Genomic DNA, 19,397 nt, shown 5'->3' with positions numbered 1-19,397 from the left:
GAAAAAATCGACTGATCCGACACAATCCAATCGATTTTCGCAGTGTGCCAATTTTTTTACACACACTTATGTTTTATTATGCAATATTTTATGTCATACAATAAAGTTCAACCTACAACTATCTTATAAATTTTTTCTTTTTAACCATGACGAAAACTTATATAAGTTAACACTTTGACACAAAATATTTGAATTTGGAATTTGGAATTTGAAATCTAAATCTATTATTTGGTTACATAATTATTATAGCAATTGAATTTCATTTTAAATTCACTTTGAATTTGAATTTAAGAAATATAAACTTTTTAAATGATACATATATATGTATTATTTCAAATGAATTAAAATGACATAATTTAAATTTTTTCTATTAAAATGCAATCCGAAAGAAAATTAGACCACTTTCTTTGTTGTAATTGAGGTGTGAAACTAATTAAAGCACCCATGGGTTGGCTTGACTCGCTTGCCCATTTGGGTCGACATTGCATGAAGTATTAATGCAAGAAACCTTGACTTTGATCGCACAAGGGGTGGTAATTTCAATAAATTTTGACCTAAACATATAGAGTTATGCTAAACTAAGTGTATGTGATTTGTGATACAACTTTGTGCGCTAAATTATTTTGGCATGACACACCCATGGTAACTTTGTGCCATGTCTTTTCGAATAAAAAAAATAAAAGAATATTCAAATTAATTTTTTTTAATAAATCAAGTAATTTTTGTAATAATTTAGACTACGATCTCTTTATTTTTTAATTTTTAATTTTGAGTTTTGAATTCATTTTCAATTTTCTACTTTGATAGTTTATTTTAAAAAAATTAAAAACGCATTCTCTTTGTTATTTTAAAAAACTATTTCTCAAAACAGAAAATTAGAAAACGTATTCTTTTTGAAATTTTGAAAATTATTTTTTAATAATATTTTATTCAATAAATTTGATTATTTAGTAAATTAAAAATATTTAATATTAATATATTATTAAAAATATATATATATTTTAAAGTTAATGAATTTTATAATATTTTTTCCATTACAATAATAAAATATAAATAAATAAATGTGTTTTGAGTTTAGAGTTTGTTTTGAATGTTTTTTATAATTTTTTTGTTTTCAAAAATACATTTTTAAAAACAATAATGAGAACGCGTTTTCATTATTTTAAAAAATAAAAAACTAAAAATGACTTAAAAATAATAAAGAGAACGTAATCTTATATTTTGGAGTTGATATTATATTTAATATTTAATTATTTAATCAATACTTAAGGATTTGTTTGTCTTTCTTCTATGTGATCTAATAACTCACTATTCCCTCACACAAATTATATATATTTTTATGAACTTATAGTAACTTAAACATTTAAGTGCTCTTAGGGATAACTTTAGGGTAATTTTTTGCAAGCGATTTTAGCATAAAAGATGTTAGAGATGTTGGATTATGCAAAATAAATAAAATTTGACAATTGATAGTGAATCAAATTATTATAAATAAAATAGATATAATAATTTTGATATTACAATTTAAATTTAAAAATTATAAAAATATTAACTACCAAAATAGTTGTAAGTTTATTTAAATTTTAAGATACTTATAATTTGTTTTTAAAATATATATATATTTTAATTTACATAAATTAATCTATTTAGATCAAATCTGATCTATTAAGATTAAAGTCGCATAACTTTCATGATTTTTTTATGAAAGTCGTATGAGTCGTATCGATCGTCTTTTTTGTAATATGCGTCAAGCTATTATGACTTTTTTAGTTAAATTTGTGTACAAATTATGTAGATACAATATAGTTTATCAATTATTTGGAAAAATATTTTAAGAAGTGGAATAAATGATTAGAAAATAACACATAAAAAGTATTTTATATTAAAAATAATTTTACTAAAAAATGTAACCACCAGAAAATTTGACAATATTCCCATTTTGCTGAAGAAAGCGCCGGCCCAACGCCTCGCTAAAACCCTTCTCCTCCCTCCCCTCTGCACTGTGAATTTCTGAGCTTCAACTGAACTCCCATGGCGGCCTTGGAGCTCCTACTTTCTCAAGCTCGCCGCCATTGCTTCACAAAAACCAATTCCTACAAACAGCTATCTCTCCGACTTCGCTCTCCATTGCTAGGGTTCCACAGATCACTTTGCTCCTCCTCATCTCCCGAACCAAGCCCCCCAGCCGAGACTCGGCCTGATAAATCCCCAAGGAGATCCCAGCCACCACCAGTACAAGCCGTCTCATACCCTGTGAAACCGAAAGAACCATCCCCGCCTCAGGAAGATCCTCCGCAATCGAGTCCGCCCCAGCCGCCTAGCCGGGCGAGGGAGCCGCGACGTTCCGACTCCGACAAGCCGGAGACTAGGTCTTGGACTCGGGAGGATATTCGGTATGTGAAGGACATTCCGAAGGTATCTCCGGTGTCGTATCCATCTCGGGTGGCGCCGCTGCCCGAGGACAGGGCGGCAGAGGCCGAGGAGGAGGGGAAGGAGGAAGTGAGGGTTGAGAATTTGGAGAAAGAAAGAAAGAGAATCGAGGCTGATACGAGGAGGAGGATTAGGTGGGATTTTAGGGCTGAAGAGGAGAAGGTTCCATTTCCGACTCTGATCAAGCAGGTGAGCAAGAAAGAGAAGGTTATATATGATCTTCAGGAAGCAGTTCGTCTCATCAAGGTCCGAGCTTCCTTCTTGCGTTCTCTCTTTTCACTGTGTATGACCTTTGATTCTTTTGTTGATAGTAGGATTTTTGTGAACTAAACTAGTTCACGTAAAAGAAACTTCATTCTCTACTTATTTACTGAAATTTCCCAAATGCGTGGAAACAAGTAGAGATGGGATGGTTGAGCATGAATTCTTTGAGTAATATATGGGGAATCTAAGGATTTAAGATTTGGTGCACTTCTAAGCCTCTTCAAAATGTTGATATCAGTTCTTGTAGTTGAAAATCTTCCTTGCATTATCCTTGGTGATATGTACCTTTTTTGCTGCTGAACATTTGTCTTTGCTTCCTGAAAGTTTCTTCCTTGCTGATGCTTTTGCATTCTTTCTACTGTCTTTCAGGCCAATGCCAAGTCAAGTTTCAATGAAACTGTGGAAATACACGTAAATCTTGCTGCTGAATTACGTCGAACTGATCTGGTATTGTTAGATCTTAGACCTTATTGAATTATGGAGAGCCTCGTTTCTTGTTTTTCCTATTCAAATCAAGTGTTATTCTGTCATGGATTATGTTATTCTTGGTTGGGTTATTTGTTTGTTTTCGGTTGAACTGTAATACTTTGGAAGCTGTAAGAAATTTTTTTTGTTACATTTAACTTATCACACTGGTTTTTTTTACTACTTCAATTGAATATGTGTACGCATCAAGACCCTATGGTTCTTTTGGGCCATTTGCAGCTAGGTATGTTGTGGTTTCTTTGGAGTCATGCTTGTATGGCTTAGCATTTTATTATGTCCTTAACTTGGTCAACATGATAGTGTGTATTAATTCCATGTTCCATTTTTTTGGGTCAAAGGTGCAATGATAAATCCTTTTTCCTTACTGACATACATCTGGTGAGTAACAGAAAATAATGTATTCTTTCTTAAATTAATCACATAAAAAAGAATGAGTGGCCATTTTTGTATATTTTTTGCGACCAAAATTGCATGTCCTCTAGATATTAAATTCATTGTATGTTGGTTCTTTCACTTCTAGGAAAACCGTCAAAGAAATAAATACAAAAAAAATTTGGAATGAAAATGTACAATGTTTTTGAATATCCATGTGAATTCCAAATCTCTGGGTATTCAAATTTCTAGAAACATGGCTGCAGATCTGCTGGAGCTCTCATATTTCAAGCTGTTATATATATTTAGCATAAAATCTTTATTTCTTCTAGAAGTTTAGTTTTAACTGCTGTCTGGATTGAAGTGCAGAAGCTTGATGGTATGGCATCATTGCCACATGGTACCGGGAAGGTACAATCTTCCACTTATGCTAATTGATCAGGGCAGATTGTCGGAGTGCTACAATCTACTTTGTTTAGATTTATCTGATAAATGTTTTTATAACACAGGCTGTCAAAATTGCTGTTTTTGCTGAAGGATCTGCTGCAGATGAAGCCAGAGCTGCAGGAGCTGATATTGTTGGTAGTGTTGAACTCATTGAAGGAATAAAGAATGGTAATTGATGAATCTGCATACCACACTATCATGATTAAATAGGGTTAAGAATTTTACTTGTTTCCTCGATAAAATGAAATTTAACCCAAATGTCAAGTGAAGCTGGCCAGGCATGTGACAAGAAAAGCCCTGTATAAGGATACAACCTCACATAGTGAGGATACTAGAAAAGATTAAGCATTGGTTTACCCTTTTGTGGTCCCCTGATCAATTTTTAGTGACATGATGTTTAATTTCACAAGCAATATTTTGACATTATGAAGACAACATTTTGTTTTGCTTCCTAGCTATCTAAACTTGAATCCAGGTGGTTGAATTTACCAGTGGTGTGAAGGGAATAGTGTTGAATCTTGAGAACAGGAATGATCTTTATAGACGTTGGAAAATTTCTTTGACCCTTGCAGTGTCTTAATGCACAAAAACATCTCCACAGCTAAAGTTGGAATTATGTTAACTTTCTCCAACACGTAAAGGCCCTGTTTGTCTTTCATTTTTGTTAGGCCATGAATCAATCGTTTGTTTGTTTTCATCTTATCTATGGTTTTCATTACTTCGTTATGCTTACTGCCAAATTTGTTTAACATGTTCATGAGTTGTTAATATACATAAATATGCCCTGAAGTTATTGCACCACATAAAAGAAAATTCTATCATATGGGATTCACTGTGATTTCATATAATATTTTATTTCAAACTGATGCCTTAAGGAGCTACAATCAGCTTTTGACTTGCAGTGAAGATTTCCTTGAATCTATGCAGGCAGTGTTAAGGTTGACTTTGATATATGCATTACAACTCATCAATTTGTTCAACGTCTTCAAAAGGTTTGTTTATTTGAAGGTGTTGCTAATTGGGTGATAAAGCAAGTTATTGCTTGGGCGTGACAGGTTATATTTTGTATTTTGCAGCTAGGGAATGTCCTTCGCAGTCGGATGCCAAGTACTAAAGTAAGTCAGCATATTGTTATTGTGGTTGTCTTTCTTCTTTCATTTTGTTTTTGCCAGGGAAGCTGAAGTTTGAAACACCCCTCTTTAGAGCTTGTTTTCACATCATAATTTGGGATTTTTTTTATTGAAAACCCTTTTTTAAAAAAAAAAACATTTCCTATAAAGGCCATTCGCCAATCCTTTTGAATTACATCTTGCTTTCAGCACCTTCATTCGCTTGACCTTCCATTCCCATTATTTATTTTTTTCAAATTCACTAGAGATTATTCTCCTAAACCATGCTTAGGGAGGTTTACCTCCAGTGGCCTCTCCTTTCCACCTAAGCTCTTGTGCTTGGTTTAGTTAATCAAGGTAGGGTTTTTGTGTGCACACTCATTTTCACATATCAAACCTAATTTAATGTATAAAAGAAATTTTTTTTTTAGGTGTCATAACCAAAAATCTTTAGAAACCCTTAAAATAAATTTCTAAGTCATTACAACCCAAGATATGAACGTAAAAGTAGTCTATTTCCACCAACATAAAGTGATGTGCCTTAAATGAAAACTTAGTTTATACAATGGGTTTAGTATACTTGATACATTTGATATCGCCAAAATAAGACCTATACATCTTCTAGCTCATCACATAAAAATATGCATAGCATCTAGAAAACATGGTATGCCACCAAAAAAGTAATGAAGCTCCCAAAACTACACTTCAAGAACTTCCTTTCCCTTTGAACTGCTTGCTTTACTTAGAATGTTTGAATATTCTAGGGGATAAACCTAAGTTAAAAGATGAATCTTTTAAGTGAGGAACCCCCCAAAATAAAACATTTATATAAAATGTGTGGATGAAAGAAATGCAAGTTTCTACCCTGTGATGCCACTTGTGACAATGTCAGCATCCTAGGGCTTTCTCAGCTGGTACCCTAAGCGACTATTGGAAGGTCCCTCACAATGTCACCTTGAGCGTAAGCGACATGGAGCAAAATAGTATGGCTGTACATGATCATGGATGCAAAAGAAAAGCTAAACATAGTACATTTTCAAACCAAATTTCTCATGCAACATGAAAAAGCCTTGAAGTAGGATTTTTGTGGGTGGGAGAACCTCACCTTGAGGTCTCTTTGGAGAAGATGTTGCTTTCTTTTCCTAGCTTCCCAACCTCTTCTTGGTCACCTTGATGGAAGCCTATTCTTTCCTTCACTAGTCTTCTCTCTTCTTTCCTTCTGTCTCTATTCTTCTTTATATTCTCTCCTCTCTTACAGTTGCTTCAACTCCCTCAAGTTGGAGATGATCCCCTAATCTCCCATTTTATAGGACCCCAAATTTTTCCCATTAACTAGTTGATTAACTTGAGAGGTTTTTGTTTTATTTTTGTTTTTTTAAACCTTTTTTTTTCTTGTGAAATGTATATATACACACATGAGAGAAAATAGAAAAAAGAAGGGAATCAATGGGAAGCCATCCCCTTTGGTGCAGCGAGCAGCTGGCAGCTGCTTGGTGAGCAAATTGCAATGAGCAGCTGCCACTGCTTTCTGTTTTTCTTTTTTGTGTGTGGGGGGAGGGGGGCGGGGCGGGCGGCCCTTTCCATGAATGGGACCTCCTCTATAGCCTTTGTATTTTTTTTACTTTATATATATATTATGTACATATACATATATATTTACACTTATATTTATCTATTTCTTTTGTTTTCTCTTATATATATATATGACTTTTTCTATATATATATATGTATATTCACCTACCCTTTTTAATCCTTTCTTTGATCAATTAGATTACTGCCTAATTTCACGCATATATTTACATATTCAATTTGACTTCACACATGCTCACCCAAATCTTACTGAGAATCTTGAATTATCTCCAAGTTAAATTGGAATTTATTTCCTTAGGTCTCCGAATATTTTAAAAAAATTTGGGGTGTTACAAAGTTCAACACTATTTAGGAGGCATGCTCTCATTGTTCTTCTTTGAAACTTTATGTAGGCTGGTACTGTAACTGACAATGTTGCTAAGACAGTAAAAGAAGCGAAACGAGTTGTTAAGATTAACAAAAAGGACAAAGCTGCAGTAGTGCATGCTGGGATTGGGAAGGTACGGTTATTTCTTTTTTTACATGGTGCTTCATTTAACAAAGGATGTGAATGTTTGTCTTGATTCTATGGAGCTCTATTTACTACTGCACTTGCAAATATGCAATCATCATATGCAGGTGAGTTTCACAGAGGAGGCTTTATGCGAGAATGTTGGTGCATTTGTCAATGCTCTTTTGCTTGCAAAGCCTGCAGGGTTGAAAAAGAGTAAGTGAAATGCTTTGGTTTTTTTGCTGGCTAAGGGAGGGCTTAGACTTGTTTGGGATAGAACCCAATGCTTGTATTCACTTTAAAAGTGTTGATCTGTCTAATTTGGAATGGTTTGTATGTTTTGCTTGCTTGTAATTAGATAAGATGAGATTCATAGCAAGTTTTCATTAATTTGCTTAAAAGTGTTGATGGTTATTCTGAAACTGCTGTGAATGGGTGGTCCAATTGTTCTGATCCTAAAGAAACATCCTGAATGATTGCCATTAATTGCTTGTAACTTGTATTTTTCAATTTTAATATGTATTATTCTTCATGGCCAACAGAGTTGTCTACTTTTGACAGCTCAGGCCAAAGAAGAGAGTCTCAATATGTATTCTGCTGGAAGAATAGTTGCATAAAGATTGAAACTTCTGTATTTATTTTTTCTTGGGATAGAAATTGAGGAAACTGGAGCTAGAAACTATCTTACTTGGAGGATTGTTCCATTGGATGTGGTACACCATATGTTCTAAAATATGGTACCATTGCAGTTCACTTGTATGGATCATGTAGTAATTTTTGGTGCAAACAATTAGTCATTTAACAAAGACAAAACAAATTAGTCTATTTTTCCCTAAAAGTAACCATGCTAGAACACATTTTCAGGACATGATTGTGGATTTTTTACTTACAACAACAAGAAGATATCAAGCCTTAATCCCACTAGGTCTGGTCAACTACATGGATTCTAGTTTACTAATCATCTTTATCTATGATCATATCTTTTGTAAGGCCGTTATAATGCGTATCATGTTTAAGAGATTCTTGCAACGTTTTTTTGGTTTTCTTCCACTTATTTTGTTAAAACCTTTTTCTATTGCATCTACTTCCTTCATTGGATCATCTATTGGTCTTCTTCTTGTATACCTAAAACCATCTTAGTCACATCTCACTCATTTGATCTCAATAAAAGCCACTTCGACCTTATGATGTATGAACTCAATTTTTTGTATGTCCTTTCTAATGTGGTCACTGAACCATTGTCAAATCATATCCCAATTCCATTGTTATTTTGTACATATTTGTACCTTAATGGCTAACATTTTGTGCCAAAAAAGTTGTCTTTTAGTCTATTTTAACCATCTCATCTTAATTCTACAAGTAAGATCAATTATCTCTCCATATTTTTTGATGATTTTGATCCAAGATATTTGGGCTGGTATCTTCTTGGAATGACTTGATGTTCAAGATTTAGTGAATATCCTTGGTGTAAATTGAATTTTAATTAAAAAAAAAAAAGTCTTCTCCACATATTCTAACACATATTTTTGGATTGAGTAATCCCAATTCCCCACCCTTGATAAAGCAAGAGGGTTGTGTTAGGTAGCCAGCAATCAACGTAGAAATTGTTGGATCTTTTATCATGAATTTATTTAAAATTGTTGTGTGTGTTTGTTTTTTCTTTTTAGATTTCTGTTCATTGTATTCGATACAATCCTTCTTTCAAGAAAAGCTCTAAGAAATAAATAAAAAAAGCTGTAGGATCACCTTAGATCACTAAATTTACTTTTCTGAAATGCAAGCATTCTGTATTTTAGGATGAGATGATCAATTCATAAAATATCTAGGGCATTATGTTCTTTGGTGACAGATGGTCAACACACTCTTCCATAAAAGGAGTGTGTTAATTTATTGTCTTAAAGTTTGTAGCAAAAAATGTCTTGGATATAATATAGAAAGCATTTTCAAAGGCCCTTAACACATTCATCACAGCTGTTTGTGCCAGAAGCATTGGATATTGTTTGCATATGTACCTTCTGGCCCAAAAACATATCTGATATTTCCTCGTGGATATAAGTATCTCTATTTAGCTATGAACTTGTAGATCTGAATGACTTTTACTAAGCTTTCATTAACGTTTCCAGATACTTTTTCTAGTAAGATTAAGGCTTGATGGTATTATTGTTATAATTATTTGATCGTTTTCTTGTGAAACTGGTTCCATTTAAATGTTGCAGATCTACTGTATCTTGCCTGACAGGTGAGGTCAAGTCCTCCAGAGTGCTCTCTCTTTAGCTCATAAATTCTTGTTCAGCTTACTTTTCAGAGTTTAGTTTTCTTCCTTCATTTTTCTTTTTGTATGGCATATGATCTTCTCTGTTTTTTTTTTTTTAAGTGATCTTCTCTATTTACCAGCACTTATATGCAGCAGTCATCATTTGAATTTCTTCAGCTAATATTGGATCTTCTAATTTTATCAGGTGTTTTGAATTTTACAATTTCCACCTACCTTGTTAATGCAGGTTCCAAATATGCTGGTTACGTGAACTCTGTCCACTTATGTAGCACGGTGAGCTCTTAATTTGGGGTGTTTTATGATTGGAAAGAAATATGAATTTCAGCAGGAATCACTAGTTAAATGTGGTGTAGAGATGCCCAACATATTCATATCAGAATATGGATTGCATACTTGTGTTGTTTAAAGGCAAAATGCACCATGCATATTTCTCCACCAGAAAATAGCTCCTTATGCTCAGCGGGAAAGTGGTACATGTCATAGATGTGCTATCAAGAAACTTATTAGTGTGAGTGTCAAATATTCTTGGGAATGGCTATTCCCACTCCATAAATGTTAACCACACTCGATTATTGTGTGATTTTATTATACAGGAATGGAGTGGGAATAACAATTTTTTGAGTTGGAATAACACCACCCTAATATTCTCTTTTGCCAATATCCTTGCTTTAAATTTTATGATCATTCCTATTATTATAGGACTATCTTAACTCAAAACTTCAGCAGCATCCCTTACCTTCTTTCTTATTTTCCAATTTTTTATAGTCACTTCCCCGAATCTGTATCATTCAAGTTGGTATTGGGCATCTTCATCTTCTGTGAGAGGTTTTTATAAGTGAACTATTATTCATTTTGATGATTTAAGGTAACAGTGGGAAGCATAGTTGTCAAAGGTGCACTAAGGCACAAAGAGTGCTTAGTGCAAATGGTGCAAAGTGCAAGGTGTTGCACTAGCACATTTATTTAAATGTGTATAGAATACTTATATACTATTATTTTCAAGGGAAAACTCCACATGTTACCCCTTAGGTTCAAGGTAATTGCAAAAAATACATTTGAAGTTTGATAAAATACAAAGAGTATCCCTAAGTTTTAGTGTTAGTTGTAATTTCCCCCTACCATTATTTAACTACCATTGAACTTTATAAAATGACTAGAATACCATTATATTTAAATTCATTCTTCTCTTTTCTCATTCTTCTTTGTCTCTTTTCTTAAATCCTTTCTCTATTTATCTCTCTTCGACGGCAATGAAAAACAATGGCACTGAACGACGATAACACCAAACCATTGATCATCTTCTCTTTCTCTCTTTCACTCTTTATCTGTGGCTGTGGAGGTTGGTTATAGCGACAACAATGACGGCGATGGTGGGGACATTTCGTCACGGCGGTAGCGACAACGATACAATAGGTATCTACTCTCCCTCTCGCTTTCTCTATCTTTTATTCGAACCCATATTTGGGTTCGTTGTTCATCTTGAACCCAGATTTAGGTTGGAGATGAATAGTTTCACTCTTTCTTTCTTTTTCATTTCTTCTTCTTCTTCTTCTTCTTCTTCTTCTTCTTCTCTCTCTCTCTCTCTATCTCTCCTCTTCAAACATAGATCTGGGTTCATTGTTCATCTTGAACCCAAATCTAAGTTTGAGATGAAATGTGGACTCTCTTTCTCTTTGATTTCTTCTTCTTCTTCTTCTTCTTCTTCTGCTTCTTCTTCTTCTTCTTCTCTCTCTCTCTCCTCTTCGCTCCAACCTGGATTTAGGTTCGTTGTTCATCTCAAACCCAAGAGATGAAGATCTAGGTTCACATGTTGATGATGGGTCTTGAACCCAAATGGGTTCCCCGTTGGTGCTGGCATGGAAGTGGGTTTAGATTGGGGTGTTTTTTATTTTTCAATATGAGGAGAGAGGAGAGAGAATGAAGGGGAAATTGGTCATTTTATCACTTTATTTAATAGTAGGGGTATTTATTGTTGTTTCTCAAATGTTAGGGGGTTTCTTGCAATTTTGCCAAACCTCAAGAATGTTCTTTGCAATTTATCCTATTTTCAATTTATAACTACAAAAACATAAAATCATTAATGACAAATAGCAATACTATAAGAACAACTAATATTAATTCAACAAAGTACTAGAAGTCTAGAACATAAAAAACAAGCATTTTTTCAACTTTCAACACAACTAGGCAAGTTCATAAAATCAAGAGCAAGTAAAATGAAATACAATTTGCAGACATAATAAATCACTACTATGAAATCAACGTCTAAATCTCAAATCATTTGTTAAAAAATTCACATTATACTCATTTCTCAATCTTTATCATCAAATTGTAGATCAAAGTTTTCTTCCTCTTTTTTTTCTTCACTAAACACTTCAATATTTTATTCATCACTTTCCTTCAGATTAGCGTCTTCCTCATCTTTGAGCTGCAATCAAGCAGACCCAGATGCACTTGCAAAAGAGCATGGAGTTTTTCCTTTTTACAATGAAGCAACACTTGCCTTTGATCTTGTTTGATTGATAGGCTCATTTAGTCTAGTAGCCCTAGCGACATCATCCCATGTTCGGAAGTCATTATAAAAAACGAAGTAAACATTTTCATCAGAATTATCTTCCGTCTGCCCAACTAACAGCTCATTAATGTCTTTTAAAAGAATTGGATCAATAATATCATGCCTCTTATATTGATGCCTCAATGCTCATCTATACTTAACAAACACTATTCATTTAAGCCTTCTTGTGCTAGTTTGTTTCTCCTTTTTCTATAAAGTTGCATGAATAAAAAATGATATAATGAATAAAGTAAATTAATGAGCAAAAAAATAATTAAATAAGCTGCTATTTACTAAATTAGTCAATAGCACCAAACAGGTAGTAATGGTAACTTACATACTAGAAAATACTCCAATTTCACTCTCAACTGGAAGCATTACATGTCAGACTTAGAACTCTAATAGGGAACTTTTGCAAGTTTGGACTTAATGATCCATATAAACTCCACCATTTAGCTATTTATTAAATGCACTCCAAGCACTTCCTAGCTATGTATTATTTTTGCAGAAGATCAGAAATAATTAGAAATCTAATTTAGAAATTACCTGGTGCTTTCTTTCCTTTTCCTTGTAGCCATCTCCTTTCCAAAAAGTCCTTTTGTATAATTATACAAGCCAACTCAACGGTAATTTTACCTAGGAATTATATGCTTTTGGCCCTGGCCATTAATGCAACTATAAAAGCAATTTGTGATTTCTTGATCTTGCTCTATGTTGTGGTTTGAATAAAAGAAAAGAAGTGTCCAACTACATGTAAAAAAGGGAGCTGGCAAGACCACCTACCATCAATTAAATCTAAAATATGTCTATGTTTCTCCTCATTCTCATTAAAGGCCTTTGCAATGGCTTCTTTAGCTTTATCTGTTGTCTCATTACATAGCAGGTTTCTTATCTCCATCAACCTGTCGAAGAGCATGAACAAGAGAGCTAGACTTATTGATTTCAATGATATTTTCCATATTAGCTGCCCTTTTTTCTGCTTCTTCCTTTACCTATTTACTCTTGTTCCATTCTTCTGAAGTGAGCATCTTCCCCAAGTTACTCTTTTGAAGATCCAGTGATTGAAGTGTGAGAAAGGCAGTTACAAACCAGTAACTGCAAAATTTTGTTAAATTTTCACCTCTAGTGAATTGCTTCATCATAAAAACCATGGCAGTGTTGTTATAATATAACCATTCAAAAATATTGCTCGCTTTAATGTTCAATGACTTGAAGGCAACTAGTCAAAATCAAGACTGCACGCAGAGTCCAATACAAATATGTTTGTTTTGCATCTAACAATTTGTATAATGTAAGTAAATTTTTTTATATATTAGCTACATGATAAATTAATTTTAAACATTCTTATGTAATTATATAACACAAAATAAATTTAAAGATGAATCTGAACTTAATAATCTAAACCATACTTGCTGCAACATAATTTGAGGCATTATCTATTACCACTTGAATCTCATCTGTCTCTCCAATTGTCTCTACCATGTCATCAATTAAATTGAACAGTCTATCGACATTCTTCACAATATTGGAAACATCAATTGATTTAATGAACATTGATCCTTTTAAGAGTTTACTAAAATTGTTGATAATATCTCTATTTGAAACCAAATTTCTCCACCCATAAAAAAATTGAGCAATCTATATATTGCCCAATTTTTTAGTGCGGTCAACTTCCTACTCTGATATAGAAACTTTTAGCACATGATAACTAGGTGGTTTCATATGTGGGCCATGTTGTTCCATTGCAACAATTGCCACAGAGAAACCCTCTAATTTTGCTGCATTGACTGATATGCTGCATCATAAAACCACCATACTATTTCTCTACAAGCCCTATCTCTTAATTCCTTTTTGCGTGCCCCATCAATGGTTGCTTGTTTCATCCTCCCTTCTGTCCTGTATTGCACAAGTTTATTTGAATTAGGAAAAATACAAATCTATAGTGCCCTTTTCTTTTGCCCTTACCATAGCAACTTGGTTGTTATTTTGGGAATTTGAAGCCAATTTTTCATGAGATTGTACTTTAATCTCCTTCCCCATCATCCTCATTGAAAGTATCAATTTCATTGATATTTATTCTTGTGCTATCTCCTCCCCTTAGTTATTTTGGGACTTGGTTGTTATTTATTGGTGGCTTAACACCCCCCCCCCCCCCCCCCCCCCCCCCCCCAAAGATAAGGTTGAAACTATCAACTGCAAATGGGCATGGACACTAAGAGGTTTCTTGATGGAGCACTAGTTGCTCCAAGGAGAGTAGCAGTGGTTTTTCATGGTTCAAAATTTGGGACCTTAAATTTGAAGAATGTGGATGGTCTGGATTATAGAGGGTGTCTAGGGGTACTAGATGCACCAAATAGATTGTGTTGGTGTGTTAATATTCATTGACGTGTGTGTTTTTAGCCCTAGAATTAGCAAAGCCAATTGGCATTAACATTGCCCAATTTGGAGCATGACCTGGGCATGTATTTAGATGGTGAGCTCCAAATCCATGGTCAATAGTGATTTCATGCATCCTGTTAGCATATCCTTTCCTTACCCTATGAGGACAGCTTGTGAGCTGTTTGTGTGATGGGTATACATTAATGTGCTTGTTTTCAGCTAGAATTTGCAAAACCAATTGGTATTGACATTCCCCAATTTTGGGCATGACCTGGGGCATCTGTTCACTTGAGCTCCAAATCCATGGTTAATAGTGACTCTGTGCTTCCTCTTAGTATATCCTTCCTCACCCTATGGGGTGGATCATGTTGTTAATGTTGTCCAAGTGAATCCCACTTCACAGAAAAGCAACCAGTTTTTGGGAATGGAAGATGTCTGGTCAATTTGGACCCTTTGTTGTCATTGTCAAGGGTCAAAGTTCTGTTTGGATGTGTTGTTTTCATTAGCTTGGAAATGGACCATTTTTTAAATATGGGAGAAATGATCAAAAAATAAACATCTGGAACTGTTTGTTTACAAAACTAAAGTCTATATAAATGTTATATAATGTCAGTTAGATAAAAAACATGATTGACTATGCTTTATGCTACTTGAATTCTAGCTCTTCAACATCTAAGCGTCTTTATGCATACAAGGTATAATAACTCAAAAGTGAAAATTATCTATCCTTGGTGAGCTTTTTGAGCAAACCATATATTTTTAGAGGCAAGATTATGGCTAAGGTTCATGGTTTCCTCTATTGTGTTTCCAAATCCTCTAATAGTAGGGGTGCAAATAAGCCGAGTCGGGCTCAGCTCAGCTCGACAAATTTTATTGCAAGCTCAAGCTCGAGCTCAAGTTTGAGTTGAGCTTGGAAGCTTGGCTCGAGCTTGAACTCGATTAGCATAGCCTGAGCTCGAGCTCAGCTCAGGCTTAGCTCGGGCTTGGCTCGTTAATTTGATTGACGAGCCGAGCTCAAGCGAGCCCCAACTTGAGCTTAGGCTCAGGCTCGAGCTCGGGCTAAAATATATCAAAGTTTTATTTAAAAAAACCTAATAAACTAATCTTCAATAAAAACAAATATCAATCTGATAATCAACAAATATACCTAAATGAATCCAACCTGATAATCAACAAATGTAACATTGACATAATAATTTCACAAATTATAATAAGCATAATATCATTTACTATACAAAAAGATAATCAAATTACTTATTTAGTTATTTTTAAAATACAAACATAATCAAAATTACAGCACAACAAATATATTTTCAATTCAACTTCAAATTAGCTACTCCAAATATCAACTTGCAATTTGAAATTATAATATTAATCAGAAATCATAATTATATATCAAATCACATATATCAACTTACAAAATACCAACATATCAAAAGCTTCCAAGAATTACATACCTTGTTTTGTTTCATGTGACATAAGAATTTCAGTGATGTTATCCTATATATAAAAATATAAAAAGTTATAATTTTTATTAATATCAACTAACAAGGTGCTCACGAGCCTATAAGCGAGTTAGTTCGGAACCTTTATTCGAGACAACTTACGAGCCTATAATCGATCCAGTTCATGAGTTTCTATTCGAGTCAACTCGCGAGCTAACGAGACGAACTTTATTGAGCTCAAACTCAACTCGTTTATAAATTGAGTTTCAAAGTTAGGCTCAAGCTTGTCTTGTTTACTTTAACGAATGAACTCGAATGAGCTTTTATCGAGTCGAACACTGAGCTGAGCCCGAACGGCTCGGCTCATTTGCAGCCCTATCTAATAGCTTGCATTTTACCAAAACAATTCTTTTACTAAAAAGAGAAATAGAAATAATTCATGCATAGTCCTACTAGGTGTTGAAATGACTCAAAACAGTCTTAAAATGTTTTTAGCAGCACGGCATTATTTTTTTTTTTTTATAGAAACACATGAATTTTGAATTTCATTAATATTTTTCTCTGGTTCTCTAATAAACGCGAACAATAGCATTGCCTAAGCTTTTAATAGTTTGTTGGCCCCCGCTGTTCAATATTATTGCTTCGTAGTACTCTTAACTCATCGTGTTGATATCATTCGTTACATGCAGATGGGTCCTGGCTTTCCTGTTTCTATACAATCATTGTCCCTAGCTGCAGACCGCTACCACAAATTGCAACTGAACTGAAGTAAAACGATTACAATTTTGGGTTTGAGGTCTGATTGAATTTGCCTTTTTCTGTTGAGCTCTCTCTCTGTATGATCACAGAAGCAGGGTCTTTCCCTGTTCAACCCTTCCCTGGGGTAAAAATGATATCCAATTGTTTTATGATGGTAAGGTTAACTGCAATAGGGTTGTGGCTGTGACAATTCCAGATTGTCCAGGTCGCCCTCTGCCCGCCCCCAACCCCCTCGAGTCTCTGAAGTTTTTGAGAAAAAAAGAAAAGGATATCTTGGGTGATAACTTCTTGTTGGATTTGAAGATCTTGCATGGACATTTTCATTTGTAAGGTCATTGCAGCTCCAAGAAAACTTGGTTGTAGACCTGATTTTTCCTTCTTCAACCCCCCCCCCCCCCCCCCCCCCCCCCCCCAGTAAAGAGATAAGGTGGGGTGACTAGTGCAGCTTCTGTCTTCACTCTCCTTTCTTTCCCACACTTTAATGTTTACCTGGTTTGTACTGTCTAGTGACTATTAATAAATACCCGTTGTTTATCTCTGTGCACTGTGTTTGGTATTTAAGATTTGGATGTAGAACTACTACAAATTGGGTGGTGTTTATGGTGCAAGTGGCTGTTGGAATATGTTTGGATTGATTTTGAACTTCTGTTCTCTGCTATAAAAGAATTTGGGAATTCATATACAATTTTTGTATGTCACTAGCTAGCTATCTTGTCTTTTCCCAGATTTGGAGCTGAAGGTGGTATAAAATTAAGATGTTCACACTTAGAGGGACTCTTTTTGATCTTGGATTTCAGTTGAGAAAGGGAATTGGGGGGGTTGATATAAAATTAAGATGTTAAGAGGGACTTTTTTTGTTTATTTGAGTTCGGAAAATGAAAAAAAAAAAAAAAAAAAAAACAAGTATACGGGCATTTGCATAAAAATCATTTTATATATATAGTTGGCTGGCTGGATGGATGGATGAAGGACTTGGGGCGATTAATTTCATTTTCAACGTGTATCCCTTCCTTATAAATTGAATAAAAGAAAGTAGATTAACCAATGCTCAGAATTCTTTTCTTTTGGGGTAAGCACTAAAATTAAATCTGGGTACTGAAGTGGAGAGAAAAAGTCACGGGTTCGGTTGGATTAAGATCAAATTAAGGTCCAATAAACATATAATTTTATGGAATTATATATAATATAAAGCTAAGCAAGCCCATTTAGTGTTGGCAGATGAACTTTATTTCAATTGTTTTCGATGCAAACAGTTGGGAATTGGGATTGGGAGGCAGTGAGTGATTGGATGGGATTATGGGATGTTTGTTTGTTGGCCATTGGGGGTCGTCTCCCTCCCGGGATGGTCTTGCTGCTGCTGCTGCTGTATTTTTGTCTCATCTTGTTTTGTGGTTTTGGTTTCCAAGTAAAAATAATAATAATAATAATAATAATAATAATAATAATAATAATAATAATAATAATAATGTTATGATTTTAATACAATTATTATTTTTTTGCTAATTAATTGAAACAATCTATTATTTCAAGATATAATTGTATTAGTAATATAAATATATTAGTAAGAATTAATAATGATATTATTTTAAAATCAATTTTTTATTACAAAAAAATATTATTATATATGACGTCATAAAAACATTTCGATGCTTAGCTTTCTCAAAGTCGGTGGAATTCAAGTCAACCCAAATCATTGTATTCACTGCACACGTACCAATTACGTTATTCCGGAACTACTCATGGTTTCAGGCTTTCAGCCCAAACAATGTCTTCGCTTCTAGAAGGAGTAAGTGAGCTTTTTAATTTATTAAAAAAAGAAAAGAAAAGAAAATATATGTGTGTGTGTGGGGGTAGCTTTCCAACCAATTTTTTTTTTTTTTCTTTCTGATTTCACTGTGCTTAGTCTTTAATTGTTATTTTTATGAACATATATGCAAAATGCATCACTAAACAAAATACATCACTAAGGGTGAGTTCGATTCATAGTATAGAATTTGGGTGGAAAGAAAATATTTTCTAGACAATTGAATTGCTTAAAATTAAATTTCAGAAAAAAAGTGAATTGAAAATGTTTGATTGACTTAAATTTCTACCTAAAAATTATTATTTTTTTTTAATTTTAGTATTTGATTTTCATATATATATATATATACATGTACATATATGAAATTATGGCTACAAATGTCATGAGAAAGAAGACGAAGGGCTGTCGTCACTAACTGAGCTTTCTCAGTCGCCATCGTCGTCACTAACCTTGCTTCACCCATCGCCATTTCTGCGCTTCTCCTTCCCCATCGCTGTTAAGCTTTTCCCATCGCCATCACTGCCAAGCTTCCCCCTTCGTCATCGTTGTCGGGCTTCCCCTGTCGCCATCGTCGTCACTGGCCGAGCTTCCCCTATTGTCATCGCTATCGAACTTCCCCCTTTGCCATCGCTGCTGGGCTTCCCTTGTTGCCATCGCCTTATTGGCTGAGCTTCCCCTGCCTCTTCCTTGCTGCTTCTTGTTCGATCGCCCTCTCTCTCGCTCAAGATTTTTTAGTTGAGTTGATTTTCCATTTCTCTGGAAAATCAATTCCAGCCCCCCTTAGGAAAATGTTTTCCAGCAAAAGTGAAAAATGGGCATCATGTGATTGAAAGTGGGAAAATAAATTACCTAGAAAATTTGGCTAATCAAATACTTCAAAAGCTAGAATTTGGGTGAAAATTGGCCATTTTTCATGGAAAAAGTGTGCAATCAAACACACCCTAAGTGTATGTACCAATTTAGTTTTTGATAGTTGCTAAGAGAGAGTGTAATTAA

General features: G+C 34.2%; 1 protein-coding gene across 2 annotated transcripts; it reads left to right on the top strand.

The window, feature by feature from the left end:
• The first annotated feature begins 1,932 nt into the window (after positions 1–1,932).
• LOC127792096 (uncharacterized) lies at positions 1,933–16,847 on the top strand. 2 transcript variants are annotated; one of them, XR_008021073.1, is made up of 11 exons: positions 1,933–2,676; positions 3,064–3,141; positions 3,922–3,963; positions 4,062–4,167; positions 4,927–4,991; positions 5,076–5,114; positions 7,091–7,198; positions 7,317–7,404; positions 9,690–9,736; positions 10,814–10,876; positions 16,528–16,847. XR_008021073.1 is itself a non-coding variant. In XM_052322444.1 (10 exons), exons 1-10 carry the CDS (start codon positions 2,032–2,034, stop codon positions 16,603–16,605), a joined length of 1,296 nt encoding a protein of 431 aa, XP_052178404.1. In that variant the 5' UTR covers positions 1,933–2,031; the 3' UTR covers positions 16,606–16,847. The 2 variants fall into 2 exon arrangements, 1 of the variants encoding a protein (XP_052178404.1); XM_052322444.1 differs by lacking the exon at positions 10,814–10,876.
• The last annotated feature ends 2,550 nt before the right edge of the window (positions 16,848–19,397 follow it).

Source organism: Diospyros lotus, chromosome 15 (genome assembly GCF_014633365.1).
Source record: "Diospyros lotus cultivar Yz01 chromosome 15, ASM1463336v1, whole genome shotgun sequence".
NCBI lineage: Eukaryota > Viridiplantae > Streptophyta > Magnoliopsida > Ericales > Ebenaceae > Diospyros > Diospyros lotus.
The sequence above is the reverse complement of the archived record's forward strand: the minus strand, read 5'-3'. Positions and strand labels throughout refer to the sequence as shown.